The following is a 27,480-nucleotide window of genomic DNA, read 5'->3' on the forward strand; positions in this document are numbered from 1 at the left end:
AAGGTTCAGCCCAAACGATGTCATTTCTCCTCCTCTCTGCTGTGGCTATAAATGTTAACAGAGGCTTTTGTCTTGTTCAGCTGGGAGGGAAGTAGCTGAGTTTATTTGTTGTGTTCTTGAAACCTGATGAATCTCTGGGCTTGAACCTTGTAAAATACTAAACTGTTGTTTTTTTCTTTGATTATTGATGTGCACATTTTAATCACAGGTCTCACAGCTGCAGAGAAGGAATATGTCATAATAAGGTAACATAACACAGCATTTGAACAATATAATCGAAACTTTGCTCGGGCATTGGGATCTGGTACTCAATTATATCCAAAAAGGACCATTCATAACATTATTGCTGATCTCTCTTGTTTATTTCTGGATATTACACAGAAAATGGAAAACTCAAGTGAGATTGTGTCCTTTGTGTTGGCTGCTTATGGAAACATTGGAGAACTAAAATACCTGTATTTTAGCATAATACTGTTGTGGTACCTCTCTATATGTGTGGCCAACACACTTCTTATTGTGGTCATACACGTTGACAGAAGGCTGCATGAGCCAATGTATATACTGCTTTGCAATTTATGTGTGAATGAAATAAAATTCAGCACATCGCTGTATCCTCTTCTGCTCTCACAGATGTTTTCAGACAGCCATGAAGTGACCCTGCCGTGGTGTTTTCTGCAGATATGTTGTTTGTATACAAGTACTCCTGCTGAGTTTTGCAGTTTAGCAGCCATGGCCTATGACAGATATATTGCCATTTGTCATCCATTACACTATAATGTCTTTATGAACACAGAGAGGGTGTTTGTGATGATTCTGCTTGTGTGGATTTATTCATTTCTTAGTTTTATTCTCTCATTTTCATTTATCTTCAGTTTAAAGTTTTGTGCAAATACTATTGACAATGTGTATTGTGACCACCAATTTTTGATTAAACTTTCATGTTCTGTTTCAGTCCATAGCAATATATCTGACATATTTTTTGTCATATTGAGCATTTTCATACCATTCAATCTCATTTCAATCTCTTACATGAAGATATTGGCAGTTTGTCAAAAAACATCGAGAGAAAACAAGCAGAAAGCCGTGACTACTTGCACACCTCAGATCATCTCTCTGTCAAACCTGTTTGTTGGCTGTATTTTTTCTTTTATTGACTTCAGGTTTTTAGTGGGTAAAGGGCCAGATGAAGTCCGTGTAATTTTACCTATGTATCTCCTCATTTGTCAACCAGTACTCACACCTTTTATGTATGGATTTAATTTGCCAAAGATAAGGCAATCATGTAAAAAACTTCTGTTTCAAAGAAAATAAATAGCTTTGTTCAGCAAGAGACTATTTAACAATCATTTTATGGTTTGATGAGTAAAGGTATTACTGTGGCAAAAAAACATGTATGAAGCATAAATATATATTTTATGTATAAGATTCTTAGTTGCTCGAAGACCAGATGAAGTCAATCTAATTTTATCTCTACATCTCCTAATTTGTCAACCAATGCTCACACAGGTTTTTGTTTAACATAATTTATTTGGAATAAACCATTATTTGACAACCTAACCCTCTTTGGCATAGTGTTGCCCTCAAGCAGGAAACTGATTTTTAAGTTATTATACTGTCCTTAAATTTGTTGTTTTAGGTTTTTAGGAGTTTCTCTGCTACAACAAACTTGATTCATATGATCTTCTAGATATCAGGCAGTTGCAGCATAAAATACTCATTTGCTGATCATTTGATTTAAGCATGTTAGAGCAAGGGTCCTCACGAGATCTTCTGTTAACATTTTGAGAGCACTGACTGTTTGGATGTATAAGAAGTCAACTTATGCAATATGAACTTGAACCAGCTTACAGGAAATGGGCACACAAACTTTTTATTAATGTGATATCCACCTCTGTTTCATGATGTTCCATGCAGAACACAGAAACACAAAGGTCTATGAGGGCATATACAGACTAACCCATGCATGCATAAACAAACACATACACAAACAGGACCCATTAACTTGGTTGTTGGATTAAATGTTTATATAAAAGTTACTCTCAGTATCATGGTGTGGTGTGGCTGGAGCGGGTAGACCCCAAAATGCACTACTCAGGAGCCAAAACTGAACTGAGAGGGTGTTTATTGAATACTGATAAAAATAAGAAAGCTACACTGGGTGGACAGGTGCCAAACTAAATACAAAAGTACAGAGAACACACAGCGAGGGAGCACTGAAGACAACGCGACAAAGAACAGATGAAAACTGAGGGCTTAAATACACAATAGGTAATCAGGGCAAGAGGACACAGCAGGGCACAGCAGGTGAAGCAAATGAGACTAATAAAATAGGGGAAGCAAAACTAAACGCAAAGCACAGGGAACACAAGACTGGCAAAATAAAACAGGAAGTGACTAACCAAGGTACACGCAGACTAAACACGGGGGACTGGCACACAGACACAGGACGGAGATGCAGACTAGTCACAACACTAGGAATAAAACTCAATATGAAAACACAGGAGGTCAGGGTTAAGACAAAATGACAAAACAGACACAAGACCATAGATGCAGGGGAGACAGGGACAAAGGGAAAAAGAACATCAAAACAAACTGCGAAATAAAAACTCAGGGAAAATAAAACTAAACATAAAATGCTGGGCAGACGGCCCAGGACCATGACACTCAGGTCCTCACTGCTGTCTGCCCCTCAATTTTATTTGCACTTTAGACATTGAGGGTCTTGGGCAGGCAGTGTGGGTGAGCACTGACAACCAGCAGTTGGGAGCTTGTGGCACAACTGTTCCCTCAATTTTAACTGCATATATATACCTCATACATTCACAAAACATGAATATATACACTTATCAAAACACAAGTTGGGCAAGGGGAGGGGTGGGTGGGTCATTCCACACCTCGATTTCCTATGCCTTGGATGGGTCGGGTGGTGCTTTGGGGCGGGCTGGCGGTATCCTGGGGCTGCTGTTGGCCCTGGGGGGTGTGCACTCACCCCAGCTTTAGAAGGTGGGTAGATGTAAATGAATATGTCTTTGTGTATTTGTCACAGTCTTCGTGGGTGTATTTGAGTGTGTGTGTGTATGGGGGGGTATCTGTGTATATGTGGGTGTGTGTATGCGTGTTTGTGTGTATGGCTGGACCTGGGTCTGGGCCTTGTTGTGTCTTGCCTCCCTGCTGCTCCTCACTGGCCACTCCTAAGTCACAGGTGTGAGAGCAGTTCGGTAAAGCCATGGTAAAAGACTTTTGGACAGCCTTGAAATGATTTTGGCAAACCGTCAGGTGACTCAGGAAAGGAGAACAGTGCTCTACTCACATGGTATATAGTGCAGGTGGGCGCTACTGAATTCAACTGAGGATATAGTCGGGCAGTGGAAGGAATACTTCGAGGAACACCTTAATCACATTAATACACCTTCAGTGGAGGAAGCAGAGTCTGGGGACGAGGGGGACAACTCGCCTATGACTAGTGGTGAAGTCACTGAGGTAGTTAAACAACTCCTTGTTGGCAGGGCCCCTGGGGTGGACAAGATTCACCCTGAGTTCCTGAAAGCTATGGCTCTTTCAGGTGAAGGTTTCTAAAACAGACAAGAAATTTCCACTGTTCCTTTTCTTCATAGAATCTTTCTCTACAAACAAAAGTGTTCTTTCCAAGCACCAGGAAATCTGTGCAGAAGGTACAACAAGATAAGGAACTCTATGCAGGTAAGCAGAGCAAAACAACAAGCAAGGGAGCCAGCTTCACAAACAGTAGTCAGTTTAATGATCCAGCAAAGACCAAAGGCATTCCACTACCTTAAGTAGTCGCAGGAGAAAAAATGATTGCAAACAGGTTAGCTTGTTACCTCCAGGCGCAAAGAAGTTTTGTGAGCTAGTTTGAGATGGGTAGACAGGCTTGACCAGAAGCTCGAATTCATAGAAATTAATAAATTTGGGGGAGAGTTTTGTGGATTGATATTGGCATATTTTTAGTAGCTAACCAAACTTTCTGACCTGGACGGTAACTTGGGGCAGGGATGTGATGACAGTTGGCCAGACATTTGTTCTGCTCCTTGGTTCTAAGAAGAGCTGCTTGAGCAAATCTCCATAATTACTAACATGTAAGTACAGTACCAGCCAAAAGTTTGGACACAGTGGGTAAGGGTGTCCAAACTTTTGACTGGTACTGTAAGTGCTGCTGTATGGAGGGAACAAATATCTCACTAGTGGAGGACATATAATCTCTCCAGTGTGTCCTGGGTCTGCCCCAGGGCCTCCTCCTGGTAGGGCATGCCTGGATCACCTCATCCAAGAGGTGCCCAGGAGGCATCCTAGACAGATGCCCAAACTACCTCAACTGGCTCCTTTTAATGTGGAGGAGCAGCAGCAGCAGCTCTACTATGAGCCCCTCCCGAATGGCTGCACTCCTCACCCTACCCCTCATGGAGAGGCCAGCCACGTTTCAGAGGAAGATCATTTCTGTTGCTTGTATTCGCGATCTCATTCTTTCAGTCACTGCCTAAAGTTCGTGACCATAGGTGAAGGTATGGACATAGATTAACCGGTAAATCAACAGTGCTGCTTTCACGCTCAGCTCCCTTTTCACCACGACAGACCAGTGCAGCGTCTGCATCACTGCAGATGCAGCCCCAATTCATCTGTCAATCTCCTGCTCCCTTCTTCCGTCACTTGTAAACAAGACCCAGAGATACTTAAAATCCTCCACCTGGGGCAGCAACTCATCCCTGAGCCAGAGTGAGCACTGCACCATTTTCTGGCTAAGGACAATAATAATAACAATAATAATAACAACTCAGATTTATATAGCACCTTTCAAGAAACCCAAGGAAGCTGGAAAAAGAGTGCAAATAAACAAAAGTAAATAAACAAAAACAAAAATAAATTAGTAAGTACATAATTAAGTAAACTAGAGCTTAAAGGCCTTTTTGAACAGGTGAGGTTTCAAAACAGTTTCTTGAAATAGTCCAGTGATGGGGCATTGCAAAGCTCCAAAGGGAGAGAGTTCCAGAGGGTGGGGACTGCCACACTGGAGCCTCTATACCCAAAGGTATGGAGGTTGGTGTGAGGGACAGAGAGCAGACCCATGGCTAAAGACCAAAGTGTCCAAGACTGTTTGTACGGGTGAAGGAGGTCAGACAAACACTGAGGGGCCAGAGAACTGAGGGATTTATATGTAAGAAGAAGGATCTTGTTAGTAATGTGTGACTTTACTGGGAGCCAGTGGAGATTAATAAGGGTGAGGGGGATATGTTGCCAGGGCTTAGTGCATATTAAAAGCCTGGCAGCTGAGTTCTGGACATACTGGAGCCTGTCTAGGGCTTTGTTGGCGTTCCCGAAATTCTCTGCTACAGAATCAGTGAGTAAAGGCTGAAGTCTAGACATGTTCATTAGGTGGAAAAGGGCTGTTTTGGTGACAGATTTGATGTGAGACTGGAATGAAAGTGTAGAATCTAGGATGACACCCAGGTTGTGAACTTCTGGTGATGGCGAGATGGAGGAACCATCTATGTCAGTGAGTAGATCTCTAAATTTTATGAGTAGGGCTTTGGGGGCCAAAACCAAGAGCTCTGTTTTATTGCTGTTGAGCTTGAGCAGATTAAATGACATCCAGGTTTTGATTTCCTGCAAACAACTGACAAGGGACTGAGGGAGAAGCTGGGTGGAGGGTTTGGTACTGAGATAAAGTTGTGTGTCATCAGCATAGAAATGGAAGCAGAGACCATGGCCTCAGAGGTGTTAATACTCATGCCAGCTGCTTCACACTTGGCTGGGAACTGTTCCACTGTGAGCTGGAGTCCACCACTTTATGAAGTCAACAGGACTGCTGCATCCACAAAAAGCAGAGGCCACCAAGGCAGAAGGCTTCTGCCACTTGAGTACGCATAGAAATTCTGTCCATAAAAATTATGAACAAAATCTGTGAAAAAGGGCAGTCCTGGCAAAGTTCAACAACCACAGGAAATGAGTTCGACTTATTGCCAATAATACAGACCAAGTTCTCGCTGTGGTTGTACAGGGCCTGAATGTCCCGCAACAATGGCAGAGATCTTACTGGGGAAGCTGAGGAGTGTGATCCCCAGATAGTTGGAGTGCACCCTCATTAAAGATGGGGACCACCACCCCAGTCTGCCAATCCAGCGGGATCGCCCCAGATCTCCACACAAGGTTACAGAGGCATGTCAACCAAAACAGCCCTGCGATATCCAGAGCCTTCAGGAACTCAGGTGAAATCTTGTCCACCCCAGAGCCCCTGCCACCAAGGAGTTGTTTAACCACCTCAGTGACCTCATCCCCAATGATGGGCAAATCGTCCCCAGACTCTGTTTCTACTACAGAAGGCGTGTGAGCAGGATTAAGGGGGTCCTCAAAGTATTGCTTCCGCCGCTCGACTATAGCCTCAGTCGAAGTCAGCAGTAGAGCAGTGCTTTCCACTCTTGAGTTGCCTGACAGTTTTCCAGAATCACTTCGAGGCTGCCCGAAAGTCTTTTTCTGTGGCCTCACTGAGCTCCTCCCACACCTGAGTTTTTTCTTCAGCCCCAATAGTCATGGTACTTATGGTGTCCTGGTGCCACATGTACTTATGGACATTCTATTTTCAAACATGGTGTTTGTCATAGACAAACTGTGGTTTGCACAGAAGTCCAATAACAGAACCCCACTTCGGTTTAGATCAAATAGGCCTAAAAACAGTTAGGACCTCTTCCCTGGCTAGAAGGCACAGGGAAACAACCCTCTCAACTGGTTCCAAAGTCCAGGCCTTGGGTTGAGGTGAGCCCAACTATATCTAGCTAGTATCTCTCAACTTGCACTAACTCAGGCTCCTCACCAGAGAGGTGGCATTCCATGTCCCAAGCCAGTCTCAATAGCCAGGGATTGGTCTGTCAGGACCTCTGTCCTTGGTTGCCACCCAACACTTTGCACCTGACTCTATGATGCTTTCTGCGGGTGGTGGGCCTATGGGTGGGTGAATACCCTTGTCTCCTCTTCAGGTTGTACCCTGCTGGGCCCCACAGGCTAAGATCTGGTCACCAGATGCTCTCTCTCTAGCTCCAGGGTGGGGCCTTGGTAACCCTATCCCGCACAAACTGTTCCCTTGATGTCTCTTCCATAAGGGTAATTGGAATTGCTCTTTGTCTGGCTCCTCACCCAGGACCAGCTTGACTGTTATGACTGTTCCATAGATTTGCTTCTTGGGGCCCCTCTGCCAACTGGATGACTATATTGTTGTGATCAGGGAAAGGTACATCACTGACCCCCTAGAATAACTTCTTGCCTTCTTCACCTCTTGCTGCAAGGTTGGTTTGTTTTTTTTTTTTTTTTGTTTTTGTGGAGAAGTGTCTCTGGCCCTCTACTCGGTTACACTGAGATGAGCCCAACTATATCTAGCCGGTATCTCTCAACCTCATGCACTAGCTCAGGCTCCTTCCCCACCAGAGAGTTGACATTCCATGTCCCAGTAGCCGGTCTTGATAGCCAGGGACTGGTCTGCCAGGGCCTCCGCCCTTGACCACTGCTCGACACATATTGCACCCCACTCCTACGATGTCTCCTGTGAGTGGTGGGCCTACAGGAGGGTGGCCCATGTCTCCTCTTTGGGCTGCACCTGACCGGGCACCACGGGCTAATGCCCAGCCACCAGACGCTCTCCCTCGAGCTCCCTCCCAAAGCCTGGCTCCAGGGTGGGGCCCCGGCAATCCTATCCCGGGCAGGATAAACAGATTCCTTGGTGTATCTTCCATAGGGGTTGTTGGAAGATGTATCATGAAATAAAAAATATGGCACGAGACCCAGGACTATTGATGACCTAGATTCCTATATCAAACAAGAATGGGACAACATTCCTCTCCCCAAAGTCCAGCAACTCCTCAGTTCGCAAATGGTTTTTAAAAGAAGAGAGAATGCTGCACAGTGGTAAATCTGGCCCTGTCCCAACGTTTTAGATATGTGTTTTAGCCATCAGTTAAAAATGATTTTATTTTTTATCTTAAAATGGTACATTTTCTCAATTCAAGCTGTTGATTTCTATGTATTATTGTGGAAAAAATATGAGATTGCATGTTATTGAATTCTTCTTTTATTTACATTTTACATTGTGCCCCAAATAAATTTGTAAACACAGTTGAAATTGAAACCATTATAAGGAAATTCATTATGTGGTTAGCACTGCTGCCTCACAGTAGAAGGTCTGGCTTCAATTCCACCTTGGCCCGGACCTCTCGCTGTGTGGAGTTTGCATGTTCTCCCGGTGTCTGCGTGGGTTTCCTCCCACAGTCCAAAGACATGCAGTTACTGGGGTTAGGTTAACTGGTCACTCTAAATTGCCCATAGGTGTGAATGTGAGTGTGAATGGTTGTCTGTCTTTCTGTGTTGGCCCTGCGACAGGCTGGTGACCTGTACAGGGTGTACCCTGCCTCTGGCCCTGTGTCAGCCGGGATAGACTCCAGCCACCCCCCACCGCCACCACCCTGTACAGGATAAGCAGAAATGGATGGATGGATGGATGGATGGATGGATGGATGGATGGATGGATGGATGGCATATTCAAATCAAACAAACAAACAAACAAAAAAATAAATAAATCAGGAAGTCTGTCAAAGGAAAAGAATGCCAGTATCCCTAACCTTGGCCTTAAAGTTCAGCCCAGCCCACCTCATTTCTCCTCCTCTGTGTTGCAGCTATGAATGTTAGCAGAGGCTTTGGTCTTGCTCAGCTGGGAGAGAAGCAGGTGACTTTAATGTTATGTGTTCTTGACTTCTGATGAATCTCTGGGCTTGAATCTTGTTAAGTATAAAACTGTTTGCTGTTTGTTCTTTGATCATTGATGTGCACATTTTATCACAGGCATCACACCTGCAGAGAACAAGGTACCATGTATTTGTAACACATCATTTGAACAATATAATAGAAACTTTGCTCAGGATCTAGAAGTCATTAATAACCTCAAAGGACCATTCATAACATTATTACTGATCTCTTTTTCACTGTGGGATTTTACACACAAAATGGAAAACTCAAGTCAGATTGTGTCTTTTGTACTGGCTGCTTATGGAAACACTGGAGAGTTAAAATACCTGTATTTTAGCATAATACTGTTGTGGTACCTCTCTATATGTGTGGCCAACACACTTCTTATTGTGGTCATACATGTGGACAGAAGGCTGCATGAGCCAATGTATATACTGCTTTGCAATTTATGTGTGAATTCATTAAATGTCAGCACATCGCTGTATCCTCTTCTGCTCTCACAGATGTTTTCAGACAGCCATGAAGTGACCCTGCCGTGGTGTTTTCTGCAGATGTGTTGTATGTATACAAGTGCTCCTGCTGAGTTTTGCAGTTTAGCAGCCATGGCCTATGACAGATATATTGCCATCTGTCATCCATTACACTATGATGCCATTATGAACACAGAGAGGGTGTTTGTGATGATTCTGCTTGTGTGGATTTATTCATTTGTTAGTTTTATTCTCTCATTTTCATTTATCTTCAGTTTAAAGTTTTGTGGAAATATTATTGACAATGTGTATTGTGACCACAGATTAATAATTAAACTTTCATGTTCTGTTTCAGTCTATAGCAATATTTCTGAGATATTCTTTCTCTTTGTCAGTATTTTCATACCATTCAGTCTCATTTTAGTCTCTTACATGAAAATTTTGGCAATTTGTCGAAAAACATCAAAAGAAAACAAGCAGAAAGCCGTGACTACTTGCACACCTCAGATCGTCTCTGTGTCAAACCTGTTTGTTGACTGCATTTTTCACTCTATTGACTTCAGGTTTTTAGTCACTCATGTACCAGATGAAGTCCGTGTAATTTTATCTATATATATCTTTATTTGTCAACCAATGCTCACGCCCTTTATGTATGGATTTAATTTACCAAAGATAAGAGAATCATATAAAAGGCTTCTGTTTCAAAGAAAATAAATATCCTTGTTCAGCAAGAGACTGTTTTAGAGCATCTCTTCTCTATTTAAGAGTAACAATGAACAATTATCTTATGGTCTGTAGACATGAAGAAAATAAAATTTGCTCACATCCTATATTTACATTTACAAAGGCCCCATGTTAATGATGGAGTTCATATTCCATGTATTTAGTTATTTTGCAAAGCAACCTTTCAACCTCTAAATTCCTCTTTACTCCTGGGATGGTTGGCTTTCAGTGAAAGTGTAAGGGTATTATTCTGGCAACCAAAACAATGTATGAAACATGTGAGTATGCATGAATGAATGGAAGAATTTCTTTAAACAAACTATCAGGCATGTTTCACAGCTTAACCCTCTATAGCATAGTGTTACCCACAGGCTGAAAGTTTTTTTAGTTAACGACATAAGATGTTCAGAAAAAAGTGTGTATTACAAGAGGGTTTGACCTTTTACCTTTGGTTGGACAATTGTTTCAGGAACTAAATATAATGACAGTGCAAGCTTTTGCTATGACTAATAAAAATGTTTTAGACATGCTTAATTTGAAATAATATTAAAAAATATATGAATATGGGAAGAGGTATATTTGGTTGTTTATTTATTTACTAAACCAGAATTTACTACAAGAGCAGAACAAATTTCATTGCCTCAGGCCACAATTATACAGTTGGACTACTATAATACTAAAGATGTGCTTCTAAATTCTTGTTCTTAGGACTGCTTGTTTTAGGTATTTAGGTGCTTCCCTGCTACAACAAGCTTGATTCAAATGATGATCTTGTTATCATGCAGCTGCTGCATTTAATACCCAGCTAACTGTTTGAATCAGGTCTGCTGGAGCAGAGACTGGGTTCATGGAGAGAACTTGTGTGTTAATGTATTGAAAACAATGAGTGGTAGGCTATATAAGCAGGCAAATCATGTACTAACATGAACTTGAAAATGTAAGATACCACAGTGCAACGGTTATGGTAAAGTTAAATGACAGAAATGTGATATCCACCTGTATTTCATAAGGTTCCACACAGAATAGTCAATGTCAGACACATTTAGACACACAGGCCCACAATTGTATATACAGATTAACCCATGTCTGCATGAGCACATGCACACACAAACACACAATTATTTGATTGCTGGATTAAATGCTTATAAAACATTAACTTGATGTTTGTTCAAATAAAAATAAAAATGCTCAAATTGTTTGTTTTCTCTGAAATCTACAACATGTATAAACTCATCATTCAAATGGTGATGAGTGATGTGGCACTGTGCTCTGTGCTATCTAGTTTTTTCTATGCTTATTTTTTCGTGTTAGTCTGTTGTAGTTAAGCAGACTACGTCTACAGACGCCATTGCTGTCATGGCCCTAAACTAACAGACCCACAAAAACAACTAGAATCAGATGCTCAGGGTTTTTTTTTAATAATACAAATTCGGGAGCAGAGGAATTACTGGAAGGGGAGGAAACCCGGTCTGACCAAGCACCAGAAACGGGAGTGATGTCTGTGGAGAGAGAGAATGACTGTTACTACGGAGCCAGGTAAGATAACTGGGGACTATTAACAGAAACTTAGTGATCTTTACATTACGTGCAGATGAGCTAGGATTGTGAGACAAGTCCAGAAACAGGAGACAGATCCAAGACTGCTGGGTACAGGTGGAGAGTGGGCAGGCAGAGGAGGGCAACAGGAAGACAAGCAGGTTAGGGCCAATAAATTTGAGATGGTAATTTCTCCAAGCGGTGAGCTGAGTTCCTCTAGCGGACTCCTAGAAGGAACAAAAACTCGGGTCAGAAATACAAAAAGGACGAGAGCACATAATAAAATGAGCCCGCGCTTCACCGTGGAGGACGAATGAACTGGTGGAGAATGGCTGCCCCGGCTGGCACTTAAATCCCTCGCCATCAGTGAGCACATCACTCACAGGTGTGAACTCCGGCTACCTTGAAAGATGCCAGTCCCACCCATCTTGTCACCTAGAAGGTTGACAGACTGATTAAAACCCCCCATACTAGCCCGGCACCACGACAATGACCTGATTACCATTGGTCTAATGTGCATCTTGACAGTAATCACCAAGATCCACAATGACTTTTACAGCATCTCGCCTGAGATTGTGAGGACGCCGGGCTCGCTGTGGATTGTTGTCAGCTCCTATAAGCACCAGAAACAAACAAGAGAGAGGAAGCAGAAGCGGAGCTGTCATTTAGGCCTATTAGCAAGGCTGCGGTGGCAACCAAACAGACCTGCTCCTGCTCAACAGTGTGAAGTCAGATTTCAACAAGAGGGACGACCTGGAGCTATTACTGGTTGCTAACGGACCAGCTCAAACAGCTGTGTGATGGTTATTACGGAATCGTGGCTACACCCACTTATCCCAGACAAGGTAGTTTAGCTCATTACATTGATCTGACAGGAACAGTGACTCCGGTAAGAGCAGAGGAGGGGGATTCTGTGTGTACGTGTGGCTTGGGTACTAAGTCGAGAACAGGCCCTAAGGGCCCCAGGTGCCCAAGAATCCTTATACTGAGGCCCGAGCCACCCCAGACCACAACCCCAATGAGAGCAGGCCAACAACCATTCTAAGCATCCGGCCATGCACCCTGGAACCACAAAACACACATGTCCCCTCCCAGCAACAACCAGCTGCAGACCCTCTCCTCCCTCAACCATGTTCCACATGGGTCAAGAATCAGCAATTCCCTGACCCAGGCCATTCACACAAAGCCAGTTCAGCCTCTGAAAGAAGAGAGACAACTCTCCAACTGGCTCTGTACGCCCCCTGAATCCCCATACCTCACTGCAAGGAGGGACAGAGCAGGTCCAGGGCCCAAAGTGATCACACCACCAGCACCCACAACCCCCACCCGAAGGGTATCTTAGAACTCTAACACCAGTCACCCACTCAGCCTACAGCAAGGAATTAAAAAAAAAAAAAAAAAAAAAAAAGGGGGGGGGGGGCGCGTAAGACAAACTGATCTGAGGCTGAGACAAGCTGCCCTCAATACTACCCCACAATTGAGGGGCAGCCGCACCCTCACTTGCCCCCCCCAATCCAAAAAATTTTTTATCAGTTCAAAACTGTTCTATTAATTCAAATTGAATTAAAAACCACTTAAGAAACAATTGTAGAGACATGTGAATTTGTCTTAAGAACCACACAAAGGTTATCTTCTTCTATGATTCTGAGAAGCGTGGTAACTGATTAAATCTGTGACTTGATTTTAGAGTTTTAGAATGCAGCATACTTTAAAAAAAGAAAACAAAAGAAATCTGAAAGATCTGTCAAAGAAATAAAGATGCAGTGGCTTGTTTGCGAGTCCTGCATCTCACCTTAAGGTTCAGCCCAAACGATGTCATTTCTCCTCCTCTCTGCTGTGGCTATAAATGTTAACAGAGGCTTTTGTCTTGTTCAGCTGGGAGGGAAGTAGCTGAGTTTATTTGTTGTGTTCTTGAAACCTGATGAATCTCTGGGCTTGAACCTTGTAAAATACTAAACTGTTGTTTTTTTCTTTGATTATTGATGTGCACATTTTAATCACAGGTCTCACAGCTGCAGAGAAGGAATATGTCATAATAAGGTAACATAACACAGCATTTGAACAATATAATCGAAACTTTGCTCGGGCATTGGGATCTGGTACTCAATTTTTTCCAACAAGGACCATTCATAACATTATTGCTGATCTCTCTTGTTTATTTCTGGATATTATACAGAAAATGGAAAACTCAAGCGAGATCGTGTCCTTTGTGTTGGCTGCTTATGGAAACACTGGAGAGCTAAAATACCTGTATTTAAGCATAATACTGTTGTGGTACCTCTCTATATGCGTGGCCAACACACTTCTTATTGTGGTCATACATGTGGACAGAAGGCTGCATGAGCCAATGTATATACTGCTTTGCAATTTATGTGTGAATGAAATAAATGTTAGCACATCGCTGTATCCTCTTCTGCTCTCACAGATGTTTTCAGACAGCCATGAAGTGACCCTGCCGTGGTGTTTTCTGCAGATGTGTTGTATGTATACAAGTGGCCCAGCTGAGTTGTGCAGTTTAGCAGCCATGGCCTATGACAGATATATCGCCATCTGTCATCCATTACGCTATAATGTCCTTATGAACACAAAGAGGGTGTTTGTGATGATTCTTCTTGTGTGGATTTATGCATTTCTTAGTTTTTTTCTCTCATATTCATTTATCTTCAGTTTGAAGTTTTGTGGAAATATTATTGACAATGTGTATTGTGACCACAGATTAGTAATTAAACTTTCATGTTCTGTTTCAGTCCATAGCAATATATCAGAGATATTTTTTGCCATTGTGAGTATTTTCATACCATTCAGTCTCATTTCAATCTCTTACATGAAGATATTGGCAATTTGTCAAAAAACATCGAAAGAACACAAGCAGAAAGCCGTGACTACTTGCACACCTCAGATCGTCTCTGTGTCAAACCTGTTTGTTGCATGCATTTTTTTCTTTATGGATTTCAAATTTTTAATCTCTGAGGTACCAAATGAAGTCCGTGTAATTTTACCTTTGTATCTCCTCATTTGTCAACCAATGCTTACGCCCTTTATGTATGGATTTAATTTGCCAAAAATAAGAGAATCATGTAAAAAGCTTCTGTTTAACAGAAAATAACTGGCTTTGTTCAGGAAGAAACTGTTTTAGAGCATCTCTGCCCTTTGAGAGAGTAACATTAAACAATACAAGCTGTTCACATCATATATTTGCATTTACAAAAGCCCAATTTCACTGATGCAGTTCATATTTTATTGATTTATTCAGTTTGCAAAAGCTACTTTGCGGCATCTAATTTCCTCTTTACTCCTGGGATGATCAGCGTTCACTTAAAGGGTAGGGGTATTATTGTGGCAAACAAAACAATGTTTGAAACACTTGAATTAATGTGAATTAATGCGATTATTCATTTTTTTATAGTCAGATTTTTAATTGCTCAGGGAGCAGATGAAGTCTGTCTAATTTTATGTCTATATCTCCTCATTTGACAACCAGTGCTCACCCTGTTTATGCCTGGATTTCATTTGCCAAAGATAAGGTAATCATGTAAAAGGTTTATGTGTAACAGAATTTATTTAAAATAAACCATCAGGCTCATTTTACACCTACAGTCTATGGCATGGTGTTACCCTCAAGCAGGAAACCACATTTTGGTTGTTACACTGTTCTCAGAATTGTTGTTTTAGGTTTTTAAATGCTCCTCTTCTACAACAAACGTGATTCAAATGATCATCTAGTGATCAGAAAGTTGCAGCATACATTACTCAGCTAATCATCTGAATCAAGCATGTCAGAGCAGGGATTACAGTCCTCAGGAGAATCTCTGAACTACTTTTAGCTTCATAAGGCTTGGTTACAATACAAATTGTCAATAATATTTTCACAAACCTACAAACTGAAGATGAATGAAAATGAGAGTATAAAACTAAGAAGGCATCACAAAAAGCTTTCCAAACTTGGGACGTCTATCAGAAACAATTTTACATGAAAGACATGAAGCCAATGAGTTTTGCTGTTTCAGTGGCAATGAGTAGCTTAGAAAGTGCTATGAAATGGGCTTCTTCATGGCCAGTATGACTGTTACCTTTAAATGGAGGCAGACCAGAACAAAGTCTAATCCTATATGTGACCATGGCCAACTGGGATCAGCAAGGGGTTGTAGCTGACCAGCAGATGGATGCCCATGATCTTCAGGGCCTCACATGGTACTGCATTGAAAACAGGCCTGATTCTGTTATTGAAATCACTTCAGTTTTTTAAGTAGGGAAACTTGTTGCACAAAAATAAATGAACATGTATTAAATACATGAAGACACAAAATCTACACTAGGACCAACCACAGGATTTTAAAAGAAAAAGGATGGCTCCTTCACATTGACAGGAGCCAGCTGAGGTGGCTCCGGCATCTGATTAGGATGCCTCTTGGGTGAGGTGTTCCAGGTATGTCCTATAAGAAGGAGGCCCCAGGGTAGACCCAGGACACACTGGAGAGATTATATCTCTCAGCTGGCCTGGGAATGCCTTGGGGTCCCTCCGGGTGAGCTGGTGGAGGTGGCTGGGGAGAGGGAAGTCTGGCCTTCTCTGCTTGGGCTACTGCCCCTGCAACCCGGCCCCGGATGGGCGGATGAAAATGGATGGATGGATGGAAAGGATGATTTTTATTGGCCATAATGCATTTGTATTTCGAAAGCACCTCTTGTCCAAATATAGTTCTGAGATTACATTGTTCACCAAGTATTTTACATGCCTATTTCACAACATTCTGTAATCTTTGCCTGTTCTGCACATTTAAGGTTCCAAACCGTGCAACTAGAGAAGACAAAGCACAGTTTCAATAAGAAAACATTGTCCTCATTTTCCTGTCAACATTGAAGACATGCAGTCTTTGTAAAGATATCATATTTGATGGCTCTTTTTCCAGAATGACTCAGTGTTAGCATTAAAATTCAATTTACTATTCATTGTTATCAATAATGGTTCCCAGATACTTGTAGGTATCAACTATACCAACCTTCTGATTATTAATGATGGTTTGCAAGTAAGATCAAAATGCACCCTCCTTAAAATCAGTAACCATCTCCTTGGTCTTATTGGTGTTTACACTCAGACGTATCACACAACTTATAAAAATCATCTATCTCAGGGCCATGATTCTGTTCACTATACATTAGGCCAGAACTGTTGTGTATCTAGAACAGGACAACATTACTCTCCCAAAGGTCCAGCAACTGCTCTCCTCAGTTCCCAGAAGGGATGTTACACAGTGGTAAACATATCCCTGTCCCAACTGAAAAATGACCTAATTTTTTTTCTTAAAATGTTAGCTCTTGGCCACACAACAACCTTGGCCCTCAGGTTCAGCCCAGCCCACCTCATTTCTCTTGCTCTCTGATGCAGCTATAAATATTAGCAGAGGCTTTTGTCTAGTTCAGCTGGGAGGGAACACAGGGAGTTGAGTTTAATGTTTTGTGTTCTTGACATCTGATGAATCTCTAGACTCAAATCCTGAAACTTGTGAAGGAAAAAACTGTTTGCTGGTTGCTCTTTGATTATTGATATCACAGGTGTCACAGCTGCAGAGAAGGAATATGTCGCAATGAAGTAATATGTATGTTTAACACAGCATTTAAAGAATATAACAGAAAATAGAAATTTTGCTCAGGATCTGATATTCCTTTATCTCTAAAAGGACCATTCATAACATTATTACTGATCTCTCTCGTTCACTGTGGGATATTACACAGAAAATGGAAAACTCAAGTCAGATTGTGTCCTTTGTGTTGGCTGCTTATGGAAACACTGGAGAGCTAAAATACCTGTATTTTAGCATAATACTGTTGTGGTACCTCTCTATATGTGTGGCCAACACACTTCTTATTGTGGTCATACATGTGGACAGAAGGCTGCATGAGCCAATGTATATACTGCTTTGCAATTTATGTGTGAATGAAATAAAAGTCAGCACATCGCTGTATCCTCTTCTGCTCTCACAGATGTTTTCAGACAGCCATGAAGTGACCCTGCCGTGGTGTTTTCTGCAGATGTGTTTTATGTATACAAGTACTCCTGCTGAGTTTTGCAGTTTAGCAGCCATGGCCTATGACAGATATATTGCCATTTGTCATCCATTACACTATAATGTCTTTATGAACACAGAGAGGGTGTTTGTGATGATTCTGCTTGTGTGGATTTATTCATTTCTTAGTTTTATTCTCTCATTTTCATTTATCTTCAGTTTGAAGTTTTGTGGAAATATTATTGACAATGTGTATTGTAACCACCAATTAATGATTAAACTTTCATGTTCTGTTTCAGTCCATAGCAATATATCTGACATATTTTTTGTCATATTGAGTATTTTCATACCATTCAATCTCATTTTAGTCTCTTACATGAAGATATTGGCAGTTTGTCAAAAAACATCGAGAGAAAACAAGCAGAAAGCCATGACTACTTGCACACCTCAGATTGTCTCTGTGTCAAACCTGTTTGTTGGCTGCATTTTTTCTTTTATTGACTTCAGGTTTTTAGTGGGTAAGGGACCAGATGAAGTCCGTGTAATTTTACCTATGTATCTCCTCATTTGTCAACCAATACTCACACCTTTTATGTATGGATTTAATTTGCCAAAGATAAGGCAATCATGTAAAAAGCTTCTGTTTCAAAGAAAATAAATAGCTTTGTTCAGCAAGAGACTATTTAACAATCATTTTATGGTTTGATGAGTAAAGGTATTACTGTGGCAAAAAAACATGTATGAAGCATAAATATATATTTTATGTATAAGATTCTTAGTTGCTCGAAGACCAGATGAAGTCAATCTAATTTTATCTCTACATCTCCTAATTTGTCAACCAATGCTCACACAGGTTTTTGTTTAACATAATTTATTTGGAATAAACCATTATTTGACAACCTAACCCTCTTTGGCATAGTGTTGCCCTCAAGCAGGAAACTGCATTTTAAGTTATTATACTGTCCTTAAATTTGTTGTTTTAGGTTTTTAGGAGTTTCTCTGCTACAACAAACTTGATTCATATGATCTTCTAGATATCAGGCAGTTGCAGCATAAAATACTCATTTGCTGATCATTTAAATTAAGCATGTTAGAGCAAGGGTCCTCACGAGATCTTCTGTTAACATTTTGAGAGCACTGACTGTTTGGATGTATAAGAAGTCAACTTATGCAATATGAACTTGAACCAGCTTACAGGAAATGGGCACACAAACTTTTTATTAATGTGATATCCACCTCTGTTTCATGATGTTCCATGCAGAACACAGAAACACAAAGGTCTATGAGGGCATATACAGACTAACCCATGCATGCATAAACAAACACACACACAAACAGGACCCATTAACTTGGTTGTTGGATTAAATGTTTATATAAAAGTTACTCTCAGTATCATGGTGTGGTGTGGCTGGAGCGGGTAGACCCCAAAATGCACTACTCAGGAGCCAAAACTGAACTGAGAGGGTGTTTATTGAATACTGACAAAAATAAAAAAGCTACACTGGGTGGACAGGTGCCAAACTAAATACAAAAGTACAGAGAACACACAGTGAGGGAGCACTGAAGAAAACACGACAAAGAACAGATGAAAACTGAGGGCTTAAATACACAATAGGTAATCAGGGCAAGAGGACACAGCAGGGCACAGCAGGTGAAGCAAATGAGACTAATAAAATAGGGGAAGCAAAACTAAACACAAAGCACAGGGAACACAAGACTGGCAAAATAAAACAGGAAGTGACTAACCAAGGTACACGCAGACTAAACACGGGGGACTGGCACACAGACACGGGACGGAGACGCAGACTAGTCACAACACTAGGAATAAAACTCAATATGAAAACACAGGAGGTCAGGGTTAAGACAAAATGACAAAACAGACACAAGACCATAGATGCAGGGGAGACAGGGACAAAGGGAAAAAGAATATCAAAACAAACTGGGAAATAAAAACTCAGGGAAAATAAAACTAAACATAAAATGCTGGGCAAACGGCCCAGGACCATGACACTCAGGTCCTCACTGCTGTCTGCCCCTCAATTTTATTTGCACTTTAGACATTGAGGGTCTTGGGCAGGCAGTGTGGGTGAGCACTGACAACCAGCAGTTGGGAGCTTGTGGCACAACTGTTCCCTCGATTTTAACTGCATATATATACCTCATACATTCACAAAACATGAATATATACACTTATCAAAACACAAGTTGGGCGAGGGGAGGGGTGGGTGGGTCATTCCACACCTCGATTTCCTATGCCTTGGATGGGTCGGGTGGTGCTTTGGGGCGGGCTGGCGGTATCCTGGGGCTGCTGTTGGCCCTGGGGGGTGTGCACTCACCCCAGCTTTAGAAGGTGGGTAGATGTAAATGAATATGTCTTTGTGTATTTGTCACAGTCTTCGTGGGTGTATTTGGGTGGTTGAGTGTGTATGTGTATGGGGGGGGTATCTGTGTATATGTGGGTGTGTGTATGCGTGTTTGTGTGTATAGCTGGACCTGGGTCTGGGCCTTGTTGTGTCTTGCCTCCCTGCTGCTCCTCACTGGCCACTCCTAAGTCACAGGTGTGAGAGCAGTTCGGTAAAGCCATGGTAAAAGACTTTTGGACAGCCTTGAAATGATTTTGGCAAACCGTCAGGTGACTCAGGAAAGGAAAACAGTGCTCTACTCACATGGTATATATGTTCCAGAGTGTGGGGACTGCCACACTGGAGCCTCTATACCCAAAGGTATGGAGGTTGGTGTGAGGGACAGAGAGCAGACCCATGGCTAAAGACCAAAGTGTCCAAGACTGTTTGTACGGGTGAAGGAGGTCAGACAAACACTGAGGGGCCAGAGAACTGAGGGATTTATATGTAAGAAGAAGGATCTTGTTAGTAATGTGTGACTTTACTGGGAGCCAGTGGAGATTAATAAGGGTGAGGGGGATATGTTGCCAGGGCTTAGTGCATGTTAAAAGCCTGGCAGCTGAGTTCTGGACATACTGGAGCCTGTCTAGGGCTTTGTTGGCGTTCCCGAAATTCTCTGCTACAGAATCAGTGAGTAAAGGCTGAAGTCTAGAGATGTTCATTAGGTGGAAAAGGGCTGTTTTGGTGACAGATTTGATGTGAGACTGGAATGAAAGTGTAGAATCTAGGATGACACCCAGGTTGTGAACTTCTGGTGATGGCGAGATGGAGGAACCATCTATGTCAGTGAGTAGATCTCTAAATTTTATGAGTAGGGCTTTGGGGGCCAAAACCAAGAGCTCTGTTTTATTGCTGTTGAGCTTGAGCAGATTAAATGACATCCAGGTTTTGATTTCCTGCAAACAACTGACAAGGGACTGAGGGAGAAGCTGGGTGGAGGGTTTGGTACTGAGATAAAGTTGTGTGTCATCAGCATAGAAATGGAAGCAGAGACCATGGCCTCAGAGGTGTTAATACTCATGCCAGCTGCTTCACACTTGGCTGGGAACTGTTCCACTGTGAGCTGGAGTCCACCACTTTATGAAGTCAACAGGACTGCTGCATCCACAAAAAGCAGAGGCCACCAAGGCAGAAGGCTTCTGCCACTTGAGTACGCATAGAAATTCTGTCCATAAAAATTATGAACAAAATCTGTGAAAAAGGGCAGTCCTGGCAAAGTTCAACAACCACAGGAAATGAGTTCGACTTATTGCCAATAATACAGACCAAGTTCTCGCTGTGGTTGTACAGGGCCTGAATGTCCCGCAACAATGGCAGAGATCTTACTGGGGAAGCTGAGGAGTGTGATCCCCAGATAGTTGGAGTGCACCCTCATTAAAGATGGGGACCACCACCCCAGTCTGCCAATCCAGCGGGATCGCCCCAGATCTCCACACAAGGTTACAGAGGCATGTCAACCAAAACAGCCCTGCGATATCCAGAGCCTTCAGGAACTCAGGTAAAATCTTGTCCACCCCGGAGCCCCTGCCACCAAGGAGTTGTTTAACCACCTCAGTGACCTCATCCCCAATGATGGGCAAATCGTCCCCAGACTCTGTTTCTACTACAGAAGGCGTGTGAGCAGGATTAAGGGGGTCCTCAAAGTATTGCTTCCGCCGCTCGACTATAGCCTCAGTCGAAGTCAGCAGTAGAGCAGTGCTTTCCACTCTTGAGTTGCCTGACAGTTTTCCAGAATCACTTCGAGGCTGCCCGAAAGTCTTTTTCTGTGGCCTCACTGAGCTCCTCCCACACCTGAGTTTTTTCTTCAGCCCCAATAGTCATGGTACTTATGGTGTCCTGGTGCCACATGTACTTATGGACATTCTATTTTCAAACATGGTGTTTGTCATAGACAAACTGTGGTTTGCACAGAAGTCCAATAACAGAACCCCACTTCGGTTTAGATCAAATAGGCCTAACAACAGTTAGGACCTCTTCCCTGGCTAGAAGGCACAGGGAAACAACCCTCTCAACTGGTTCCAAAGTCCAGGCCTTGGGTTGAGGTGAGCCCAACTATATCTAGCTAGTATCTCTCAACTTGCACTAACTCAGGCTCCTCACCAGAGAGGTGGCATTCCATGTCCCAAGCCAGTCTCAATAGCCAGGGATTGGTCTGTCAGGACCTCTGTCCTTGGTTGCCACCCAACACTTTGCCCCTGACTCTATGATGCTTTCTGCGGGTGGTGGGCCTATGGGTGGGTGAATACCCTTGTCTCCTCTTCAGGTTGTACCCTGCTGGGCCCCACAGGCTAAGATCTGGTCACCAGATGCTCTCTCTCTAGCTCCAGGGTGGGGCCTTGGTAACCCTATCCCGCACAAACTGTTCCCTTGATGTCTCTTCCCTAAGGGTAATTGGAATTGCTCTTTGTCTGGCTCCTCACCCAGGACCAGCTTGACTGTTATGACTGTTCCATAGATTTGCTTCTTGGGGCCCCTCTGCCAACTGGATGACTATATTGTTGTGATCAGGGAAAGGTACATCACTGACCCCCTAGAATAACTTCTTGCCTTCTTCACCTCTTGCTGCAAGGTTGGTTTGTTTTTTTGTTTTTTTTTGTTTTTGTGGAGAAGTGTCTCTGGCCCTCTACTCGGTTACACTGAGATGAGCCCAACTATATCTAGCCGGTATCTCTCAACCTCATGCACTAGCTCAGGCTCCTTCCCCACCAGAGAGTTGACATTCCATGTCCCAGTAGCCGGTCTTGATAGCCAGGGACTGGTCTGCCAGGGCCTCCGCCCTTGACCACTGCTCGACACATATTGCACCCCACTCCTACGATGTCTCCTGTGAGTGGTGGGCCTACAGGAGGGTGGCCCATGTCTCCTCTTTGGGCTGCACCTGACCGGGCACCACGGGCTAATGCCCAGCCACCAGACGCTCTCCCTCGAGCTCCCTCCCAAAGCCTGGCTCCAGGGTGGGGCCCCGGCAATCCTATCCCGGGCAGGATAAACAGATTCCTTGGTGTATCTTCCATAGGGGTTGTTGGAAGATGTATCATGAAATAAAAAATATGGCACGAGACCCAGGACTATTGATGGCCTAGATTCCTATATCAAACAAGAATGGGACAACATTCCTCTCCCCAAAGTCCAGCAACTCCTCAGTTCGCAAATGGTTTTTAAAAGAAGAGAGAATGCTGCACAGTGGTAAATCTGGCCCTGTCCCAACGTTTTAGATATGTGTTTTAGCCATCAGTTAAAAATGATTTTATTTTTTATCTTAAAATGGTACATTTTCTCAATTCAAGCTGTTGATTTCTATGTATTATTGTGGAAAAAATATGAGATTGCATGTTATTGAATTCTTATTTTATTTACATTTTACATTGTGCCCCAAATTAATTTGTAAACACAGTTGAAATTGAAACCATTATAAGGAAATTCATTATGTGGTTAGCACTGCTGCCTCACAGTAGAAGATCTAGCTTCAATTCCACCTTAGCCCGGACCTCTCGCTGTGTGGAGTTTGCATGTTCTCCCGGTGTCTGCGTGGGTTTCCTCCCACAGTCCAAAGACATGCAGTTACTGGGATTAGGTTAACTGGTCACTCTAAATTGCCCATAGGTGTGAATGTGAGTGTGAATGGTTGTCTGTCTTTCTGTGTTGGCCCTGCAACAGGCTGGTGACCTGTACAGGGTGTACCCTGCCTCTGGCCCTGTGTCAGCCGGGATAGACTCCAGCCACCCCCCACCGCCACCACCCTGAACAGGATAAGCAGAAATGGATGGATGGATGGATGGATGGATGGATGGCATATTCAAATCAAACAAACAATCAAACAAAAAAATAAATAAATCAGGAAGTCTGTCAAAGGAAAAGAATGCCAGTATCCCTAACCTTGGCCTTAAAGTTCAGCCCAGCCCACCTCATTTCTCCTCCTCTGTGTTGCAGCTATGAATGTTAGCAGAGGCTTTGGTCTTGCTCAGCTGGGAGAGAAGCAGGTGACTTTAATGTTATGTGTTCTTGACTTCTGATGAATCTCTGGGCTTGAATCTTGTTAAGTATAAAACTGTTTGCTGTTTGTTCTTTGATCATTGATGTGCACATTTTATCACAGGCATCACACCTGCAGAGAACAAGGTACCATGTATTTGTAACACATCATTTGAACAATATAATAGAAACTTTGCTCAGGATCTAGAAGTCATTAATAACCTCAAAGGACCATTCATAACATTATTACTGATCTCTTTTTCACTGTGGGATTTTACACAGAAAATGGAAAACTCAAGTCAGATTGTGTCTTTTGTGTTGGCTGCTTATGGAAACACTGGAGAGCTAAAATACCTGTATTTTAGCATAATACTGTTGTGGTAGTTCTGAGATTACATTGTTCACCAAGTATTTTACATGCCTATTTCACAACATTCTGTAATCTTTGCCTGTTCTGCACATTTAAGGTTCCAAACCGTGCAACTAGAGAAGACAAAGCACAGTTTCAATAAGAAAACATTGTCCTCATTTTCCTGTCAACATTGAAGACATGCAGTCTTTGTAAAGATATCATATTTGATGGCTCTTTTTCCAGAATGACTCAGTGTTAGCATTAAAATTCAATTTACTATTCATTGTTATCAATAATGGTTCCCAGATACTTGTAGGTATCAACTATACCAACCTTCTGATTATTAATGATGGTTTGCAAGTAAGATCAAAATGCACCCTCCTTAAAATCAGTAACCATCTCCTTGGTCTTATTGGTGTTTACACTCAGACGTATCACACAACTTATAAAAATCATCTATCTCAGGGCCATGATTCTGTTCACTATACATTAGGCCAGAACTGTTGTGTATCTAGAACAGGACAACATTACTCTCCCAAAGGTCCAGCAACTGCTCTCCTCAGTTCCCAGAAGGGATGTTACACAGTGGTAAACATATCCCTGTCCCAACTGAAAAATGACCTAATTTTTTTTCTTAAAATGTTAGCTCTTGGCCACACAACAACCTTGGCCCTCAGGTTCAGCCCAGCCCACCTCATTTCTCTTCCTCTCTGATGCAGCTATAAATATTAGCAGAGGCTTTTGTCTAGTTCAGCTGGGAGGGAACACAGGGAGTTGAGTTTAATGTTTTGTGTTCTTGACATCTGATGAATCTCTAGACTCAAATCCTGAAACTTGTGAAGGAAAAAACTGTTTGCTGGTTGCTCTTTGATTATTGATATCACAGGTGTCACAGCTGCAGAGAAGGAATATGTCGCAATGAAGTAATATGTATGTTTAACACAGCATTTAAACAATATAACAGAAAATAGAAATTTTGCTCAGGATCTGATATTCCTTTATCTCTAAAAGGACCATTCATAGCATTATTACTGATCTCTCTCGTTCACTGTGGGATTTTACACAGAAAATGGAAAACTCAAGTCAGATTGTGTCCTTTGTGTTGGCTGCTTATGGAAACACTGGAGAGTTAAAATACCTGTATTTTAGCATAATACTGTTGTGGTACCTCTTTATATGTGTGGCCAACACAGTTCTTATTGTGGTCATACATGTGGACAGAAGGCTGCATGAGCCAATGTATATACTGCTTTGCAATTTATGTGTGAATTCATTAAATGTCAGCACATCGCTGTATCCTCTTCTGCTCTCACAGATGTTTTCAGACAGCCATGAAGTGACCCTGCCGTGGTGTTTTCTGCAGATGTGTTGTATGTATACAAGTGCTCCTGCTGAGTTTTGTAGTTTAGCAGCCATGGCCTATGACAGATATATTGCCATCTGTCATCCATTACACTATGATGCCATTATGAACACAGAGAGGGTGTTTGTGATGATTCTGCTTGTGTGGACATATTCATTTCTCAGTTTTATTCTCTCATTTTCATTTATCTTCAGTTTAAAGTTTTGTGGAAATATTATTGACAATGTGTATTGTGACCACAGATTAATAATTAAACTTTCATGTTCTGTTTCAGTCTATAGCAATATTTCTGAGATATTCTTTCTCTTTGTCAGTATTTTCATACCATTCAGTCTCATTTTAGTCTCTTACATGAAAATTTTGGCAATTTGTCGAAAAACATCAAAAGAAAACAAGCAGAAAGCCGTGACTACTTGCACACCTCAGATCGTCTCTGTGTCAAACCTGTTTGTTGACTGCATTTTTCACTCTATTGACTTCAGGTTTTTAGTCACTCATGTACCAGATGAAGTCTGGCATCCGGCCATGCACCCTGGAACCACAAAACACACATGTCCCCTCCCAGCAACAACCAGCTGCAGACCCTCTCCTCCCTCAACCATGTCCCACAAGGGTCAAGAATCAGCAATTCCCTGACCCAGCCCATTCACACAAAGCCAGTTCAGCCTCCAAAAGAAGAGAGACAACTCTCCAACTGTATGCCCCCTGAATCCCCATACCTCACTGCAAGGAGGGACAGAGCAGGTCCAGGGCCCAAAGTGATCACACCACCAGCACCCACAACCCCCACCCGAAGGGTATCTTAGAACTCTAACACCAGTCACCCACTCAGCCTACAGCAAGGAATTAAAAAAAAAAAAAAAGGGGGGGGGGGGGGGGCGCGTAAGACAAACTGACCTGAGGCTGAGACAAGCTGCCCTCAATACTACCCCACAATTGAGGGACAGCCGCACCCTCACTTGCCCCCCCCCCAATCCAAAAAAAAAGGAGCTGTGGGTACTCCAGAGTCCCCAAAGTACACTGCTCAAAAAAATAAAGGGAACACTTAAACAACTAAATTTACCTCCAAGTAAATCAAACTTCTGTGAAATCAAACTGTCCACTTAGGAAGCAACACTGATTGACAATCAATTTCACATGCTGTTGTGCAAATGGAATAGACAACAGGTGGAAATTATTAGCAATTAGCAAGACACACTCAATAAAGGAGTGGTTCTGCAGGTGGGGCTACAGACCACTTCTCGGTACCTATGCTTTCTGGCTGATGTTTTGGTCAGTTTTGAATGTTGGTGGTGCTTTCACACTTGTGGTAGCATGAGACGGACTCTACAACGCACACAAGTGGCTCAGGTAGTGCAGCTCATCCAGGATGGCACATCAATGCGAGCTGTGGCAAGAAGGTTTAGTGTGTCTGTCAGCGTAGTGTCCAGAGGCTGGAGGCGCTACCAGGAGACAGGCCAGTACACCAGGAGACGTGAAGGAGGCCGTAGGAGGGCAACAACCCTGCAGCAGGACCGCTACCTCCGCCTTTGTGCAAGGAGGAACAGGAGGAGCACTGCCAGAGCCCTGCAAAATGACCTCCAGCTGGCCACAAATGTGCATGTGTCTGCACAAATGGTTAGAAACCGACTCCATGAGGATGGTATAAGGGCCCGACATCCACAGATTGGGGTTGTGCTCAAAGCCCAACACCGTGCAGGATGCTTGGCATTTGCCAGAGAACACCAGGATTGGCAAATTCGCAACTGGCACGCTGTGCTCTTCACAGATGAAAGCAGGTTCACACTGAGCACATGTGACAGACGTGACAAAGTCTGGAAACGCCGTGGAGAGCGATCTGCTGCCTGCAACATCCTTCAGCATGACCGGTTTGGCAGTGGGTCAGTAATGGTGTGGGGTGGCATTTCTTTGGAGGGCCGCA

The 27,480-nt window shown here is 42.7% G+C and overlaps 5 protein-coding genes across 5 annotated transcripts; all 5 read left to right on the top strand.

Moving 5' to 3' along the window:
* Positions 1-384: 384 nt before the first annotated feature.
* LOC115801248 (putative gustatory receptor clone PTE01) lies at positions 385-1,311 on the top strand. Its single transcript, XM_030759011.1, has one exon. The coding sequence runs from the start codon at positions 385-387 to the stop codon at positions 1,309-1,311; it is 927 nt and encodes a 308-aa protein (XP_030614871.1).
* A 7,685-nt stretch (positions 1,312-8,996) lies between these two features.
* On the top strand, positions 8,997-9,923 carry LOC115801197 (olfactory receptor 4D1-like). Its single transcript, XM_030758941.1, has one exon. The coding sequence runs from the start codon at positions 8,997-8,999 to the stop codon at positions 9,921-9,923; it is 927 nt and encodes a 308-aa protein (XP_030614801.1).
* A 3,721-nt stretch (positions 9,924-13,644) lies between these two features.
* LOC115801235 (putative gustatory receptor clone PTE01) lies at positions 13,645-14,574 on the top strand. The gene has a single exon (XM_030758997.1). The coding sequence runs from the start codon at positions 13,648-13,650 to the stop codon at positions 14,572-14,574; it is 927 nt and encodes a 308-aa protein (XP_030614857.1). The 5' UTR covers positions 13,645-13,647.
* A 2,627-nt stretch (positions 14,575-17,201) lies between these two features.
* On the top strand, positions 17,202-18,128 carry LOC115801156 (olfactory receptor 10A3-like). Its single transcript, XM_030758881.1, has one exon. It carries the CDS (start codon positions 17,202-17,204, stop codon positions 18,126-18,128), a length of 927 nt encoding a protein of 308 aa, XP_030614741.1.
* A 7,137-nt stretch (positions 18,129-25,265) lies between these two features.
* On the top strand, positions 25,266-26,195 carry LOC115800659 (olfactory receptor 4D1-like). Its single transcript, XM_030758138.1, has one exon. The coding sequence runs from the start codon at positions 25,266-25,268 to the stop codon at positions 26,193-26,195; it is 930 nt and encodes a 309-aa protein (XP_030613998.1).
* The last annotated feature ends 1,285 nt before the right edge of the window (positions 26,196-27,480 follow it).

This window comes from Archocentrus centrarchus, chromosome 21 (assembly GCF_007364275.1).
Source record: "Archocentrus centrarchus isolate MPI-CPG fArcCen1 chromosome 21, fArcCen1, whole genome shotgun sequence".
Taxonomy (NCBI): domain Eukaryota; kingdom Metazoa; phylum Chordata; class Actinopteri; order Cichliformes; family Cichlidae; genus Archocentrus; species Archocentrus centrarchus.

Excerpts from the sequence above, each read along its gene's own strand:
- LOC115801248 (XM_030759011.1), top strand. The coding sequence starts at position 385 with ATGGAAAACTCAAGTGAGATTGTGTCCTTTGTGTTGGCTGCTTATGGA.
- LOC115801197 (XM_030758941.1), top strand. The coding sequence starts at position 8,997 with ATGGAAAACTCAAGTCAGATTGTGTCTTTTGTACTGGCTGCTTATGGA.
- LOC115801235 (XM_030758997.1), top strand. The coding sequence starts at position 13,648 with ATGGAAAACTCAAGCGAGATCGTGTCCTTTGTGTTGGCTGCTTATGGA.
- LOC115801156 (XM_030758881.1), top strand. The coding sequence starts at position 17,202 with ATGGAAAACTCAAGTCAGATTGTGTCCTTTGTGTTGGCTGCTTATGGA.
- LOC115800659 (XM_030758138.1), top strand. The coding sequence starts at position 25,266 with ATGGAAAACTCAAGTCAGATTGTGTCCTTTGTGTTGGCTGCTTATGGA.